Source organism: Morone saxatilis, unplaced genomic scaffold (genome assembly GCF_004916995.1).
Source record: "Morone saxatilis isolate NCDOM2014 unplaced genomic scaffold, NCSU_SB_2.0 Contig14, whole genome shotgun sequence".
Taxonomy (NCBI): Eukaryota; Metazoa; Chordata; class Actinopteri; family Moronidae; genus Morone; species Morone saxatilis.
This window is the reverse complement of record NW_023339696.1, coordinates 17293529-17310259: the sequence shown is the minus strand read 5'-3', so window position 1 is coordinate 17310259 and position 16731 is coordinate 17293529. Positions and strand designations below refer to the sequence as shown.

The 16731-nt window shown below is 39.6% G+C and overlaps 3 protein-coding genes across 4 annotated transcripts; 1 reads left to right on the top strand and 2 right to left on the bottom strand.

Moving 5' to 3' along the window:
• Positions 1-349: 349 nt before the first annotated feature.
• ttc25 (tetratricopeptide repeat domain 25) lies at positions 350-3317 on the bottom strand. Its single transcript, XM_035655384.1, has 11 exons — positions 3132-3317; positions 2883-3014; positions 2604-2757; positions 2434-2495; positions 2105-2255; positions 1648-1872; positions 1355-1562; positions 1184-1270; positions 789-985; positions 562-662; positions 350-466 (listed from the first exon to the last, which is right to left on the bottom strand). The coding sequence occupies exons 1-11, from the start codon at positions 3255-3257 to the stop codon at positions 431-433; spliced, it is 1479 nt and encodes a 492-aa protein (XP_035511277.1). The 5' UTR covers positions 3258-3317; the 3' UTR covers positions 350-430.
• Positions 3318-3552: 235 nt separating this feature from the next.
• dnajc7 (DnaJ (Hsp40) homolog, subfamily C, member 7) lies at positions 3553-11049 on the bottom strand. The gene is made up of 14 exons (XM_035654584.1): positions 10916-11049; positions 10031-10119; positions 9765-9889; positions 8996-9109; positions 8580-8654; positions 8349-8467; positions 7408-7561; positions 7053-7217; positions 5952-6043; positions 5735-5808; positions 5493-5639; positions 5239-5391; positions 5053-5115; positions 3553-4946 (listed from the first exon to the last, which is right to left on the bottom strand). The coding sequence occupies exons 1-14, from the start codon at positions 10987-10989 to the stop codon at positions 4909-4911; spliced, it is 1482 nt and encodes a 493-aa protein (XP_035510477.1). The 5' UTR covers positions 10990-11049; the 3' UTR covers positions 3553-4908.
• nkiras2 (NFKB inhibitor interacting Ras-like 2) lies at positions 10581-14469 on the top strand. Of its 2 annotated transcripts, none has more exons than XM_035654586.1 (4): positions 10581-11066; positions 11550-11666; positions 12499-12740; positions 12914-14469. In XM_035654586.1, the coding sequence occupies exons 2-4, from the start codon at positions 11573-11575 to the stop codon at positions 13154-13156; spliced, it is 579 nt and encodes a 192-aa protein (XP_035510479.1). In that variant the 5' UTR covers positions 10581-11066; positions 11550-11572; the 3' UTR covers positions 13157-14469. The 2 variants fall into 2 exon arrangements, with proteins under 2 accessions (XP_035510479.1, XP_035510478.1); XM_035654585.1 differs by having other exon boundaries at positions 10582-11078.
• The last annotated feature ends 2262 nt before the right edge of the window (positions 14470-16731 follow it).

The following is a 16731-nucleotide window of genomic DNA, read 5'->3' as shown; positions in this document are numbered from 1 at the left end:
GTATTTTTAAGTTGTCAGGAAACAGTATGCTTGTTTGCACTATTCACTCCTGTCTGTAACTCTTATAAAGAACCACTCTGAGATCCAGTGCCCGGTGTAGGTTTGTGTTGCATTCTGGACTGAGAGTTAGTACTCAAGAAAGTTGGTGCACAAGACCTCTGAGTAAATACTGGGTTGTGTTTATCAGCCATTGTAATAATATATTTATTCTGAAAGAAATGTGCATATACGCAATATCACATCATCTCACACATCAAAAAATCTAAATACTGATCCTCTATACCAAACTATGCATGCATGCATTTCTGCATTCATTCATAAAAACTGAAATGTCTAAGTTGCACATTTGAGAGAGAAGACTTTTATTGGTATTCATTTTGTTCCACTTTCATTCGATGATTGTGGTCTTTTGTAGGTCAGCAGGACATCCTTACTGTGGCAGGTGTTGCTTTGCTTCATCAAGAGCCTAAAAGCAGAAAGATAAATGTCAATAATCCAATCCAATGTCAATGTTTTTGAATGGAACTAAAAAGAAGGCGAAGGGAAGCATATGACAACAACCTGCTGAATGGCATTCACTGCAGCGTCGTCCTCTTGCAGTTTGGCCTGGGTCAATGCTCTCTCAAAGTGGGAGACACAAGATTCAAAGTTTCCAAGTTTCACTGAGAGAAAACAGAAAGGAATTGACAGAGAGATCTTTAGTTTGTACTACATCAACAGCAAACAAGCAGACATGTAAACATACACTATTACAACATTTCTTATAATTAAGTAAAAAACATAATTACATTCTGATTGTGCCACCAAAACATTGGCATTTATCTGCCATTTCTCATCAGCAATTTCGTCAGCTGCATCAACCGAACGGACGCCATAATCTCGGGCTTCTTCGTGGCGACTTAGCTCCAGGTAACACCAACCAATCTCATGAAACAGCCAGGTCTTCTCCAGACCACCGCGGACCAAAGGAATCTTCTTCTCCCAGCTGATGTCGAAAACATACAGAGAAAAGAAAATGAAGTAACCAATCATTAATAGAGTAATCTTCAATAGTCACACCTCAATGTAAAACAATGCTCGCTAAAAGAGGTCTGACTATACGAAATTACCATCAAAATAACTTGTTTTGCAAAAGACGTAATATCATATATCACAGTGCAGCTGTTATTTATTATTTACTTACAACTCAATGGCCTGTGAGAACTGTCCAATTTGGGCATAAACCCTCCCAATGTTGTCCAGAGCTCTGGACATTGCATCTGAGAGTTTGCTGTTGATAAGAAAGATTACTCAACATTTGATCCATTTTTGTGAAACACATTCACTCCTATTGTGTAATTTCTGTAATTCTCACCACTGTTTAGCCAACTCCAAGTCTTTCCGATGATGGTCTAATGCTTTGTCCATGTCTCCCAGGTCAATCAAGGCATTTCCAATACAACTGTGCAGGCTGCCCAAAACCTCTTTTTTATTAGGCACATCTTTCTCCGACCATCTCTGCACTATCTTCATGACTTCTTCCGCCTTCTTCAGACTACCCTCTGCATTTCCAGATGTCAACTCTATGACAGAAAAACAAACAGTAAGCATTTTGTGGGCTATAAAGGAAAGCACCAAGCTACATGTTCACTCAGAAGGCTGCCTTACCTTCATCTATGTCGTCCAGGCTCTTCAGCAGAAACTGAGCGGGTTCAGAGGGTGCACTACGACCGGGCTTGCTACATTTTTGCTCCATGAGCTTACGCTCCCTTTCCCGTGCACAAATAGGTTTCTCCTGGCTCCAGAACTCGGTGCAAGTGTCAAGGTACGTGAGGCATGTCTGAATGACGTCCTGCAGTCGCTCCCCACCCTTTGTCTTACTTTTTACCAAGTCTGAAGATCATTTTGTAACAGTCAAATATTAGTCCATTAAAGATGAAAAATGTGATTGTAGGTGGGTTTAAATATTGAAAAGCAAGGACTGGAGGATAAATGAATAGTTAATATTCAGTTATTCTAAATCTGCCAGCGAAGATGCTGAGAAACAAAAGCATAGTGAGTTGTGGACATGAACAGTAAGTAAAATAAAAACATACATTATCTCTTAAGTGACATAAGATCATACCATCATCTTTCAGCAGGTTTTCCAGATATATCTTGTCACTGTAAAACTCTCCCAGCAGCTGTTTGGTTGTCTTCTCATTCTTAGGGGTCTTCTGGGTCAGCTTTTTCTTCTCCGTTGTCAGATGCTGAATAGCAGTAATCGGCTGCGCTCTCTTTAGCAGTCGGTCATTCAGAAACATAATATTGTCAGACATCGTATGGGAGGCAAGGTTTAAACTTTACAAACAAACAATGGTAAGCCACTGGTTAGAAAAGTGAAGAATTATTCTTAAAACAGCTCTACCTGCAAGGTTTCCTGGGTTATTAAAGAGGAGCTAAACAAAGACTCACCTCTTCATCTTTCTGGAGAAATGACAGGTCTCCTTTAATCTCCAGTTTTACAGAGGGAGGGCCTAGAAGATGCCAGAGAAGTACAAATGGTTTAGATCATAGGTGTGAAGATTTCCCTACGCTGTGACTACAGTTTAGTGTAAATAACAATATAGCACTGAATTACTTACTGCCAACAGAGTTTTCTATGGCCTCTTGTGCTTTTTGGATACCCAGTCTGAACTCCTGTATTTGTGGACGTAACTTTTGTCCTCTGTGGTAAAACACCAGTGCAAATTCAAATTCTCCCATGTAGTACAATGCCTCCGCCTTCTGGTACAACCCCTGAAAAATAAACACATCTCATACATTATCCCATGTTTGCACCTGTTTCTGACTCGAGGGCTGCCATTTAATATAAAGAAGACTGCCATTTGTTTTTATTTAATGACACCAACATTTCTGTTTACCTCGAAAAATGTATTGTCTCCTTTGAGAGAAGACTCTGCATCTTTTAAAGCGTCTTCAGATTGACCCAACTTCAGGTGACATTTGGACCGGCCGACAAAGCAGGTCTTGTCGTCAGGCTTTACAGTCAGTGCCTGAAACAAAGAGCGAGTCATTGCCTTTAAACGTTGCACTGACAACCTTGGATAATGTATTGCAATACCAAAATCTTATCGCCATAGTTGAGCTTGCCTTGCCAAGGTAAAACTTACTGTTGTGTAGCTGTCTATAGCCTTTTTATACTCTCCTTTAAGGTACAGCCAATCCCCATCGGCCATTAAAGTGGAGAATACGCCCTTTGGCTTCTGGCCGTCTTGGTCTCCGTCCATGTCGGACATTTTTAGGCAAACTTTTTTGGTAAAAACAGCACTTGCAGACACCTTAATTATGTAAACACATTAGCATCTCCAGTCAACTGGTATCCTAGCAACCACACTAACAAACCGAGCGGGAAACAGCGCCATCTTCTGCCCGCACTGCTTAGTACAACTGAATTCAATTTAATTTAGTTATATACATATTTTTATATATAATATGATAATATATATTAAAAACCCTAGTGTCAAATAGTGTTAATATTGATAGAATTATTAACTATAACACTATGCCACTAAAACAAAAGAAAAACACAAACCCAGAGGAGGCCAACTTTATTGACATGGCTGGTACGTTTCAAGGATAAAGAGAGGATGGTTTCACCATAAGGGCAAAAACGATTAGAGCAAAGATGAGGACGCTTTTCTTTTCTTCATGAAGTTGCACGAAGAGAGCCACACTTACAGGAAGTAACTGAACACTACCAGTTTTCCATCCTCACACAGTGCCTCACTTTCTTAGACAATGGCAAACACCTATTACATGTCATGTTTGTTCTATTTTTATTCCTATCTGTTGCATTGAGTAAAATTAAACAGTTTGCATCACAGTCAAAAAACACACAGAGCATAATCTATTTCTGCGCAAAAACTTCATGCAGACCAAGCAAAACAATTAACTTCCTGAATTTGTGACAAAAGGGTTGCTCATAATCTGTGCCCCTTTTAAACTTTTACATAACAGAAAAGTGTCCTCATCTTACACCGGTGGTTCTATCAGACAGCAAATTTACAATAAATATACATATCAAAATAAAAAAATGGAAAAAATAATCAACTATCATCACAAATCAACACTTTACATTCCAGTAAAATGTACAATGCAGCAATCTGTGAATGGCAACATCAAACATAAAACTTGTGACAACAAGAGGGAGGAGGACTTTGCTGGCAACAAAGCCAGCACAGCTGTCTCCACTGCCATCTTTCTAGTGTGCTTCAACTGTACTGTACGTGTAGGTCTACGCTCCAGCTGTTGTGAAATTTAAAAAAATGCTCAAGTGCTTCTATTGGCTTATGACAAGGAGGCAGTTTTCAGTGCGAATTCGTAGCAGCCAACTGTCTGTCTGACAGATTCTTCAAAAGGGGGGAGGTGCTGCTTGCTTAATGATTTTCTTCAGAAATCATTAAGCAAGTTGTTAACTTTCATGCAGAGAATACCTGCTCAGCAGTAAGTTGAGAGGAGCCGGATAATAGCTTGCTCAATGCTCAGTTGCATCTCTAGAGTTTCCCCAGGATGTCACTTCCAGCATGGATCCCTAAAAGCTCTGATACAATAGCTGCACAATCTCTCTTATCTCAAAAATTGAGAGAATATTTGGACAAAGGGTTGCTAGCCATTACTGACTCTAAAGTTTGTTTCATTCTTGAGAAGAAGAAAACCAAATCCAAAACCAGTAACACTATCAACTCAGTCTGAGACGTCTTGGTGTCCTTGCTTTACGGGCTTTAAATTGTTTGTTGCATGTTTTTTGGGTTGCATTCATTCAGTCAATGGCATAGACAAAAACCTGACTTGCAATCAGTCAGTCATTAAATATGGGTGGTGGGTCAGGGGGTTGACATTGTTGAAAAGTCCTGATGTAGTAACTGTTTAGGTAGAAGAATCCTCCAGTTAACCAAACTGGAAGAAGAAATTTCCTGGTCCAGATGCTGAAAGAAAGAAAGAAACGAGTCAATAACTGTTGATTCTCGAAATGTAAATGGCATTCTAGTTCTCTCTTTTTTGTTTTTTTGTTACATACAGTACATAAAATACCTTCAAAACTAAAACCTCCTGGGCCACCAAAGAATGCCTTGAAAATGTTGTTGGCATCAAAATCTGGTGGAGACAAAAAGAATCAACAACATCAGGTTCTCTTAATAAAAACAGCTCAGACATGACTTGTGCTTTAATCCGTTCACCCCTGAGACCTCCCACCCCGAGTCTTGACCAAGTGCTGACCTCCCATGTTCATGCCGTCGTCCTCCAGATCCTGACCGCTGTCGTAACGAGACTTCTTCTTTGCGTCTGAAAGCACGCTGAAAGCCTCGCCCACCTCCTTGAACTTCTTCTCCTCTTCCTTTTGCACCTCAGGACTAGCTCCGCTGTGACGGTCTGTAGGGAAAGAAACACCACGAAAGCACAAAAGTCAGTTGGGCCGAGGCACACCTGTATACCGCCTGTGTTAGGTAGAACTGTTGCATTCAGTTAAGCACCTGGGTGATGTAAAAGCGCCCGTTTGCGGTAAGCTTTCTTGATCTCCTCTTCTGTGGCTTTTTTGTCCACCCCAAGCACTTTGTAGTAATCTTTCCGCTTGCTTTTCTTCAACTCCAGCTGGGCAGTTTTTAGGAGGTGCTTGTGTTCTAGAGAATTAAAAAAAAACAAAAAACAATTAAGCAGAAATATCTGTGCTACAAGCTGTGTCAGCTGAGCCACCATAGAGGAGTCCGTTTCTCACCTTTAGTCTTTTCTGTCTGGTAAACCTTCTCATAGTCTCGCACTGCCTCTTCATACTGCTCTGTGTCCATGTAGCTGTAACAGAGTATGCAGTTAGCCAGTTTGAACAATTAAATATGAGCTCAGACAATGATGATGATGCGGTCTTGTTTGTCCAAGCAAAAAACATTATAACTTACTGTCTCTGTTAACAACCAAGTTAGAAAACCTGGACATACCACTGTGCTCTCCGTAAATAGGCCTTGATGTAGGTCTCATCCAGTTTAATGGCCTTCGTGCAGTCTTCAATGGCCTGTTCTAGTTTCTTCAGCTTTCAAAGAAAAAGATAAAAGTGTGACCATGCGAAGCAGAAACAGAGAGAGAACAGTAGTGGCCTACTTCTTTTTACATGGCAAAGATACCAAAAAACTTTATACTGTCAGAGCGACAGAATAAGAACTTTGCAATTGTCTGTATAATGCATGAATAACTAATAGGCCTTTTTCCATACACATGCTGGCTTGGCTTGACTTGGCGCACCAACCCGGCACGACAGGGATTTGCATTTCAATTACAATAGGGCTTCCTGCTTGAAGGTGCGTTTTTACAGGCAGAGAAAGCAGCAATGGTCGAGAGAGTTCAAGATTGAATGAAGAGAGGGGCCGACGTTAGTGAGGACAAAGCAGTGAATCAAATAAATATGTTATATTCTGATTGTTTCACAGTGGTTACGTTCTAAAGCAAACAATCACCTTCCCTACAGTATCTAGACTTGTTTTGAGAGTTACAGATTGGCTATGGTCTGCAAGGTGCCACCGCAACCCGCCTGGAGGTGGTTCATCTCAGGCACAGCGTGGCGCGTTTAAACTGGTAATGGAAATGCAAATCAGTGCAGCACAGTTTGACTAGGCACGGCCAAAAGTGCCAATGGAAAAGCCCTATAAATGAGGGGGTGTGTGAGTGTAATGCATGGATGATGACGTGTCTGTCATTATATCAATGTATGCTGCAACAAGCAGTTTTAGATTTATTAGGTCAGGTATCATGTAGAATTTTGGAGTTTAGTTTTAGTTTTATTGTGTTCCTCTGCTGTCCTTTCTTTCCAGACACAAGTCACTGTTCCCTTTCCTCTTTCCTTTTTTGTAGTTTTTCTCATTTGCAATATTTACAAAGCTAAAAAAAGCTGGGGTGCTTGAACACTCTGGGAGCGACACATTAGCCCTCAGTGACTTTTAGCAAATAGCCACCAAAGAGGCTAAGGTTCGTGTTAGTTAACCACTGAACACAACATGTCAAATGTTGATGCAACCAGTGGTATCTCTCGTGTGCATGTTGCTCACCTTAGATCCAACCGTGGCCCTATTACAGTACAGCTTGGCATTAGTCTTGATGTTGTTGGGGTCTATTGTTAGTGCCTCAGAGTAGAGCTCATAGGCTGCCTCAAAGTTTCCCTCCTTGAACGCCTTGTTCCCCTCCTCCTTCTTGGCTTTTAGTGCTTTGGCATTCTGGGGAGACAACACACAGGACAACCTTAAATGCTACTCTGGGATACGTTAACAATAAAGTCAATCAAACGGATGAGAAAACACCACGGTCTTATATGTTTTTAGTTAACATTCGCTTTAAGAGTAAAACACAACCAATGTACTTTAATTGACTTATAAAACTCTATCTCTTATCTACTGAATTACTCACTCTGCAAGCCAGCCGAGCCTTGTCATGGTCAGGAGCCATACGCAGGGCCTGGACAAAGAACTGGACAGCCTTGTCAATGCAGTCTTCATAATACAGACAAAGACCACGCACGTACAGTGCATCTGCATTAGTGGAGTCCATTCGCAGAATATCACTGAATGGAAGCAAATAATGAACACTAATGCATTAATAAACAGAAAAGAAACTAGACAAATTACATCTAAAATATAGGATTTTGTGTCATCATCTATGGAATCTATACTTCCCAGCAGAGATGAGACAGTGTGTAAGAATGCAGTGGTTGTATTGAATGATCATAAATGTGGGAAGACATATCCATAATGGAAGGAGAGCACCAGCCAAAGTTTTTCTAGCTTTAAATTGTGAGTATGACTTTCCCCATCTCTATGAAAACAGAGCAAGCTCCACACAGTTCCCAGAGGCACTCCCCAGAGAATCTTCATCAATTAACAAGGTGGGATCATCAATTTTAGGGACGTGCCATTTTTACAGAGCTGTAATTGTGAGTTTAAGTTTAAACTTATATATATTTAAAAGCATCAGGTGTTAAAGCCCATGGATTTCAGTAACCTGGCATACTTGTATTAACTAAAGATGAGTCAGCCCAAGAAATCACAGTAAGCCCGATGCAGTCAGAGCCTGACCTTTAAGAATTTATTCTGGCTTTATAGATGTGTCTGTACCTTTATTATTACTACATTCAATGTTATATATCATGGTTTCCCTTCTCTACAGAGCTCTGGGATATAGGATTACTCATCTGTTGTATCTGGCTGACTCATAATTAGAGCTGTATTGACTTGACTGGTATAGCACATGAACAACTCAGTGTCTTAATCTGCTTGAATCTTGCACTCATTGTGACAATAATGTCCAATAAATAAGAGAACCAAAGTATCTTTTGAAACATGTTGTCCTACCTGGCAACAGACTGAGCCTCAGGGTAGCGCCCCAGCAGAGCTAAGCACTCTGCCTTCAGTATCTTGAATCTGTGACAGGCTGGGGCAGACTCCAAGGCACGGTCCATGCAAAAAACAACCTAGAGACAAACACAGCACACTTGTGTTCTGTGTTTTTTGACATGTCTGTAACTGGTGACATACCACACAACTGACAAAACTAAGTAGGATTGTGACCACTGTTTGGCTTACCATCCTGAAGTCTCTCTTCTCAAATCCAATCTCTGCCATTCTCTCATATTCAAGGATGGATTCTGCATTCTTCAGCTGACAAAGGAATTTGTGGTATTTAGTGACAATATGAAAGACCTCGAGTAGTCAAATAACTGCTTTGCAGCTACCACTGGCTTCTCTACTGTGCCATATGTAGTGCTTATAAAACCAGGTCAATGCAAGCAGCAGTACTTCTGTGAATAACCTAAAACATGGCTCTTGGCTTTCTCATTGAGAATTAACAGTAACAGTAGTTGATCTCCTCTTAAACCGCTCAGTATCAGACGTTTTCGCTTTATTTGCACTAGCTTGGCCAAAGCTTATCTGATAGTGGATAATCATGTTGTTGTTGTCAAGTTGTCAGATAATGTTCTGCCGAACTGAGGCCAACTCACCTCCTGCTGGGCTTGACTGTTGTCAGACTCTAGCTCCAGAACCCTTTGGAAACAGCGGCTGGCAGCCATAGCATTGCCAAGACACAGGTGGCACTTGCCCTCTCGCAGATGGCCCTGTAGGTTTAGGAGTCACAGTTTACAAACTTAAGTGATCAATTCGCAACCTTGTGGAAATACGTTGGGCACTGAGCACTAAAAACTAAACCGTGGCTAGCTCTAGCTTACTTCTTTGTGATGTGACACAGCTTTTTATCCTTTCTGCAAAATCATAACGCTAGTAATCATGCAGCAATGGCTAATAGCTAATTAAATACATACATACATACAGGGATGTTCTATAGTGTATGTATTGAGGAGCCACATATCACCATAAACAAAAATGTATAGATGCATAAAAGCTGAACAGATACAAAGCTCTGAAATGTTTGGCATATAACTAATTGATGGTGTGAAAGTAACTTCTATGGGCTATATAAAACTATATTCCAAGTACATTTTCTACTATTTCTTCTACTTCTTCTACAACAAATGTTACTCATGCCATCTTCACACATTACTGCTAAACTGAACATGTTCATACCCCTTCTTGTCCACAGCAATATATAAAATGGAAAATCATTCATCAAAGCATTAGTAGAAGAGGAAGGTAAATGGAAAGCGTGTGCCGCAAAACAAAATAACTCTCAGAACAGAAAATACTTAATGTTAAACATTACGAGAGTATATTTTCCCTTTGATAAAATGGAACGGCTTGTTTCCCACAACCTGCCTTCATGAAGGAGTTATCTAGTCGCACTGCTTGCTGGGAATCCTCTAAAGCCTCTCTGTATCGACACAACATCATTAGCGTGGCTGCCCGGTTTCCATAGTAACTTGCATTCTTCGGACACATGTCTGTATAAAAAACAAGTGATGAAGTTGCTATTGTATGAAGGACAGACAGAATTCATCAGAGTTTGTATTTCTTACCCAAACACAAAATCAACATCATCCCATCGACTAACATGACCCAAATTATTATTAAGGGATAATTACCTATGGCCTTGGTGTAATAATTGAATGCTTCTGCATAATCCTTCTTGATATAAAAGGCATTGCCTTGCTCTTTGAAGCCCTCCGCTTCCCTGTGTAAAAATGGGCAGTAAGACAGAAAAAAAGGGTTAAAGGCAAATACTCAGATCAGTGTATTTCTGGGAGGAGCACGCAGGTATGTGGTGGTCAACTGGCTGGGTTTGATTGACAGCGTACTAAACTTCTAGATGTTGAAATTATCGTCTGCAAAAATAAATATTAAGCCCGCATTAAGGCCCCTTAATTCAGAGCACCACATTCATAACCATGTGTAAAGAGAGCATGTCCAGGATTGTGAATGACAAGAGTGCAACAGAGAGCTCACTGGCCTGAGTTAGCTAAACATAGAAAGAGCCAAAGCAGCAAGGCAGAAAGTGTCTACTCCAATCAAACACGAAGCTATTTTGTGAGGCAGAGAGGGGGCAGAGCCAGGAACATATGACACCATGCCGTGGGCCACTGCCATTACTTTTTTTGGAAGTCTTTCATGTTTTACATCACGACCACACATCGAGTGAACGGTGTCATTAACTAGTTCGCCAGCTTGACATCGCGCTAATGTGAAAGCAGTAACTTTAATCTATAAAAATCAACTTTTAACGAGGTCTGTATGTGCATTTACGGTGTGGCTGACTGTAAAAAACAAAAAAAAAAAAAAAAACCTAGAAATCCACCACAGGAGCCAGCTGAGTGGAGGACGACCAGGCTACACAGTTAGCGGTAGCTCCTTGGCTTTCCTATTGCGACGCGAAAATGAACATGGCAATAACTGTTGAGCGCAAATGTCAGTGTTGGGCGTCGTTACAGATATATTTCACCCGCTGACAACAATGCACGAACCCGTATTACCTCTCTAATTCTTCGTCACTCAGCAGCTCCATGTCAGGGTCCATGTTCACAGCATCACAGTTCTCCGTCGCCATTTTGCCGTCAGTGGAGAGGGGCGGGGCCACATTACTGCAGCGGTGACGTACACTGTAAACAGGAAGTGGTCCGTTAGGTAAGAAGAAGCGTAAGTAAAAAAAAAAAATAAAAAAATACGAACTTAACGTTAATAATACACATCCACAAACAGATAGCGAATAACAGCATGTGTGTTTATTTTTTGGAGTTTTAGTCTGTTTCAGATTACATTAGATACCTTTTTTTTTTTTTTGCGAAATCGTAGCTATCTCGCCAAAGGCTAATGCTAAGCTATCGTTAGTTCTTAATTTCACAGACTGCAGAAACGTACTGAGTTAACTTAGCTCATGTTACCGTAATATATCAGCACGATAAAGATACGTATTTATGTTCGCGATGTTGCTATGTATTCGTTGCGAGTTGGGTATTGTTTTATAACAGAATACACTTGTGACAACGTTGCTACACACCTAAAACGCAGGTGTGGTATAATTGCCACACTGTGCGCTGACATTGTAACTTTAATAAAGTGTTTTGATTCAACAGTTTTCCGTCTGTGTATCTTTTTCCCGACAAACAGATCGTCTGCGCTGGGTGTGAGTCATGGGAAAAAGCTGTAAAGTGGTTGTGTGTGGCCAGGCTGCTGTTGGTAAAACAGCTGTATTGGAACAACTACTGTATGCCAATCATGTTGCAGGTATACCTTTTTATATGTATAATTAAACTATTTTCCATGTTTTCTGTTAATGAGTTCCATTGGATTGTCAAGAATGTGTTACAAGTTGGTTGTTCTCTGTGTAATTGTTGTAATTACACATTTAAAGTGTTTAGTTTGTTAGCAATTCATTCTTCCTGATAGATGATGTACATTTAAAATGTTATTTAATAACACTTGCATTACTACTTATTTGAGAATAATTGAACAAGCAAAATGTTCTTTTATTACAGTATAAGTAAATTGCAGGACATAGTCGGCTTGCTCTTGAAGGCGAAAACTAGAGAGCATTGCACATTAAATTTATTTTCATACAGCATGTGTGGGTTTTTTTTTTGCAACTGATGTTATTCATCAGGTTTAAGAAATGAAGTTATAAGCCTAACAATTAAGTTACAGTAATTTGTAAAGTATTTCCTATTAGGCTCCTGCAACAACAAAATGCTGCTCCGCTCAGTCAGCAGCCAGAACTTGCTACACACTCGGTGACAGAGCTTGTGAAGACCCCAGAATAATAAAAAAAACATCGTAAATTCGAGTTTATAAAGATTACTTGGGACTGAATGGTAATCAGTGCTTACTTAACCATTACTGACATGAAAGCTGCAAATTTGACTGCAATTTGTAACTCCAGACTAAGACTTTTATGTGTTTATATGTCACCCTATCATATAAAGTGTTTGGCCATTTATTAAACTGTCACCTAAGGACATTTAAAAGTGCTCAGATGCAGTCTATAAATTACAAGCAATTGTGTTAATACGTGTGCAGTATTTGACACTATATGGGCCTGTCTTTGTTTACCCACTGTCAGGTTCAGAGCCCATGGAGACCCTGGAGGATATCTATATTGGCTCCATAGAAACTGACCGTGGCACACGAGAACAGGTGCGTTTCTACGACACACGTGGACTCAGGGATGGGATGGAGTTTCCTCGACATTACTACACTTTTGCAGATGGCTTTGTACTTGTCTACAGCATTGACAGTAAGGAGTCATTTAAGCGGATGGAGGTCCTCAAGAAGGACATTGACCGCCAAAGAGACAAGAAAGAGGTGAGGACTGAACCATTTATATGCTTGGGAAAGTTTATTTTGAGCTTTGGGTCAGTTAGAGTGGACCAAAAAATGTCCAATGCTGTACGTATTGGAATGAGATCTATAAATGATTCATTTGAATGTTGTTTCCAAAACTGATGAGGGGCTAACCTGTTGATCGTTATCCACAGGTGACCATTGTAGTACTGGGTAACAAGCTGGACAAGCAGGACGAGAGGAGAGTTGACTCTAACATGGCCCAGAACTGGGCGAAGAATGAGAAGGTGCGTTTGTGGGAGGTGTCGGTGGTTGACCGGCGCACACTGATTGAACCCTTTGTCTACCTGGCCAGCAAAATGACCCAGCCACAGAGCAAGTCCACTTTCCCTCTCAGCCGCAATAAGAATAAGGGCAGTGGGTCTACAGACAGCTGAATGGCCAGACACTGATGTTTAAGGGGGGAGGATAAAGGGATAAATTATGTGTTAAAGGGAACTTAGTTTTGCAAAAAAAAAAATACTATTTTGATATTATGAAGGATGGAGGTAGTAAGAGTTGATTTGGAGAATGTGGTGAATTGATGATGAGAGAAAAGGCAGGATGATTGTATTGATATTTATATACAGTGAGTATTGTTGGTATTGGTATAGCATCGGATAGGTTTGGTGAAATATTTACTACTTTAATTATAACTGAGTGAAAATGCTGATCTTTTGCCATATCAGCTAAGAAATTAAAGAATGCAAGGTGCTTTTATTTGTTATTCCTATTTTATTAGGTCAGATTATGGTCAAACTAATGATCCATGTTCTTTTACAAATACCGCTGTTCATCATCAGAAGTCTTGTTTGGACCTATAATGTTGTTCTTGAACTACTGACAATCAACATTTTGATCTCAGTTTATACTTAGAGTTTTAAGATATCAGACTCATGGCGCTCACTGTATGGATAAATTAGGATTCAGCACACATGTACACTGGCTACTATTTTATTTACACAGACTGAATCAGGAAGAGCAGCAGTCACTCGTGTTACCTAATTATTGCATCACACAAATGCTGAATTTCACATGTTGTAGAAGATATGATGGGTGAAGGGAATCTATTGATACATAATTGATGATGTACAGTTACTGTGCTGCTTGTTGAGCTGGAGGTTTGTTACACTATATATATGTTCTCTGCTGAGATTCACTGTTGGATGTTGTAGAATGAATGATTGACATTCCTTACACACATTGCCTTCTGTACAGGCTTTAGAAATTTAAGTATGAGATGTTCAAATGAAAGGAAGTTTCTGCAGGCTCAGGTGCTACTTTTTTTTCTGGTTGCGACGCATGAAAGACATAAAGCACTCTATAAAGTGAAATGTTGTAGCAAAACAACAATGTCGTCATATAATCAGTTATGGTTACTGCTGAAGTTGAAGCTGGTATATTATTTTTATTACTAAACTGTAAAAACAAATCCTAAATTACTCATTAGACCACCATTGAACTTTTTCAGGATGCTACACAAGTCAAAATATGAGCAGCTTTTAATGTTTGTTTAATTGAAAATGGGACATTTGTTGATATTTTCTTGAATATCCATGTGTTTGTGCCAGAGTCTCTCAACACTATGTATCATACATGCAGCTGTTTTGAGAATATCAAGCTTTTATGTATTAATATCCATAAAATGTATTCACTTGATATTTGTTTGCATGTTTTGTAAACAAATTAAAAGATTTTTTTCTGTGCCTAACCAGAGTTTTTGATTGTGCTAAAATGAATGAAGTAAATACAGCAAATCTTTTATTTAATCCTGGAAATTATTGGGTACTTTAAGCATCACAAAAGCACATCCCTCAGAGATGTCACCTGACAAGGACTGATTTGGTGAATTGTCACTGTGACTTGTAACCTTCTCAAATGTGACAGGCAATAAACGTTCCAAGTCTAATGACAGAAAAAAAACAGAAAATATCAAGTTTAAAAAGTTCAACCCAACCCCAATCACTGGTGTTCAGTTAATTTACATTGCAGTATGTTTCATGGCCAGTAGATGTCTCTGATATCCCAGTAAAACAGGGTGGATGTTCGTTTTCAGGGAAATATCCACATGTATACAGTTCAGTAACCTCAGCATCTCTGCACTTCAATGTAACTAATCCGTGGTTTCAGCTATCTTTAAATTAGTGCATTGATTTGACAATTTGTTGCATCTTAACTCAGTAATAAACATGTTTGTTGTATAGCCTGATGGTGTATGAGGGCCCGTAGGAGACATGGAAAATACACATTGATTTCTTTACTTATTAATTCTATAATTGCAAGTATTCACTGTAAGTGAATAACAATGAGCTACAGGTACTGATATCATGACAATTTACTGATATAAACAAGAATGGCCCTAGATAGACAAGTTAGACACAAAACTTCAAAATTGAACAAAATAGAGAGCAGTGTTCAAATATTCTTTCCACTACCATGCAGCAAACAAACAAATAAACATGGACAAAGGTAGTCTTTATGACAAGGGATTTCTATTATTAAGTGTATATCATAAATAACATGCCAATGAGTGTCCTTTTTGATACATATAATCCTTCAAAAAATGAATCACTATCTGTACACACACACACACACACTCCTGTTTCTTTGGGCAGGAGGGATACAGGTTTGATGACATCTAGCACTCGCTCCTTTGTTGGATGAATGCACTTGAAAGCTTCAGAAGCTTTGTTCTATGTTTATGTTAACACTTTTTGTCATATGAAAGGACTTACAGTTTTTTCAAGGACAAGCAAGTGTTAGAATTGTATTTAAAATGTAGGCTTTTATCCCCCTTGAAAGGAAATCACTGATACGAATCGATTCATTCAAGATTAAAACTCAAACCGAACAAAAACTGAGATCAGGAAGCAGGCAAATTCGTCAGCTGTCGTGCAATAAACTGCCGTCAGCTTATGCTATGACTTTTGATGCTAACAAAATTCAAACATGGAACAAACAAAAGTGAAATATTCATGATACACATATTGTCAAATCAGTGATTCACTAGCATTTTTTAAACACTGAACTGACACCAAAAAAGAAAAAGAAATTGTTCTAAGGAGTCAGTGGAACATTTATTAGTTTTGCAGTCTGTGTCCATCAAAACATTTACATTGACTTTCCTATAAACCATAATGGGAGTGGTAGTGAAAACAATGACAGTCAGACAAGGTCAGAGACGTTTAGGCAGAGGAAATGATCTGCTACTTCCACACGGGCGTGTTGACTGCAGAGGTTAATGCAAGATAATGAGAAAACCTCAAGTGGAACATTTATGGAATGATATTACACTCACCTTAGTTTCCCCAGAGGGTGCTATCATGTACCATCTCATTTCAATCATGTTCTTTTTAATGACTAGAATTGAGCCACTGCGGTGATGTTACTTCACTCCGAATGGTTCAGTGTAAGTTGTCAATACGTTCGTCTGTCAAATTCTTTCTGTGTAATGGCTCCGTGTCTGTATTGACCCGCATAAAAAAAACAGAAGATTCACAACACAAAATGAGAAATACACACTGTGAGCGTGCCAAGGCGTAGGATCGATTTGTCACTTGCCCGTGATTTATGAACCTTCTTCTTCCTTCAGACTACGCTGACTACAAAAGAGAAATTCACACTTGCTAGTCACAGTCACAGGGCAACAAGGTGATGCCCTTGTGTTGCTACCAGTAATACTCTCCTACTGTTGCATGACAGTGTGTCTCATGACTGCAGCTGAGCATCCAGCTCTCCCAGTGGACCCATAAGGAAGATAATGTTTTTTTTTTTAGAAATAGACTTCAACCCTGGAAGCTCTGCAGTGACCCTCTTTTCACAGTCCACATCACGAAGCCTCAGATTAATAAAACAATTCCACACAGGAGTGAACACATACAGTCTAAATGGCAGTGCCACCTTTATTCTCTGTGTTATCGGGCTTATTTCTGTGGGCTGGAAATACCAGCTGCTCTTAAGCCATCAGTCAAAT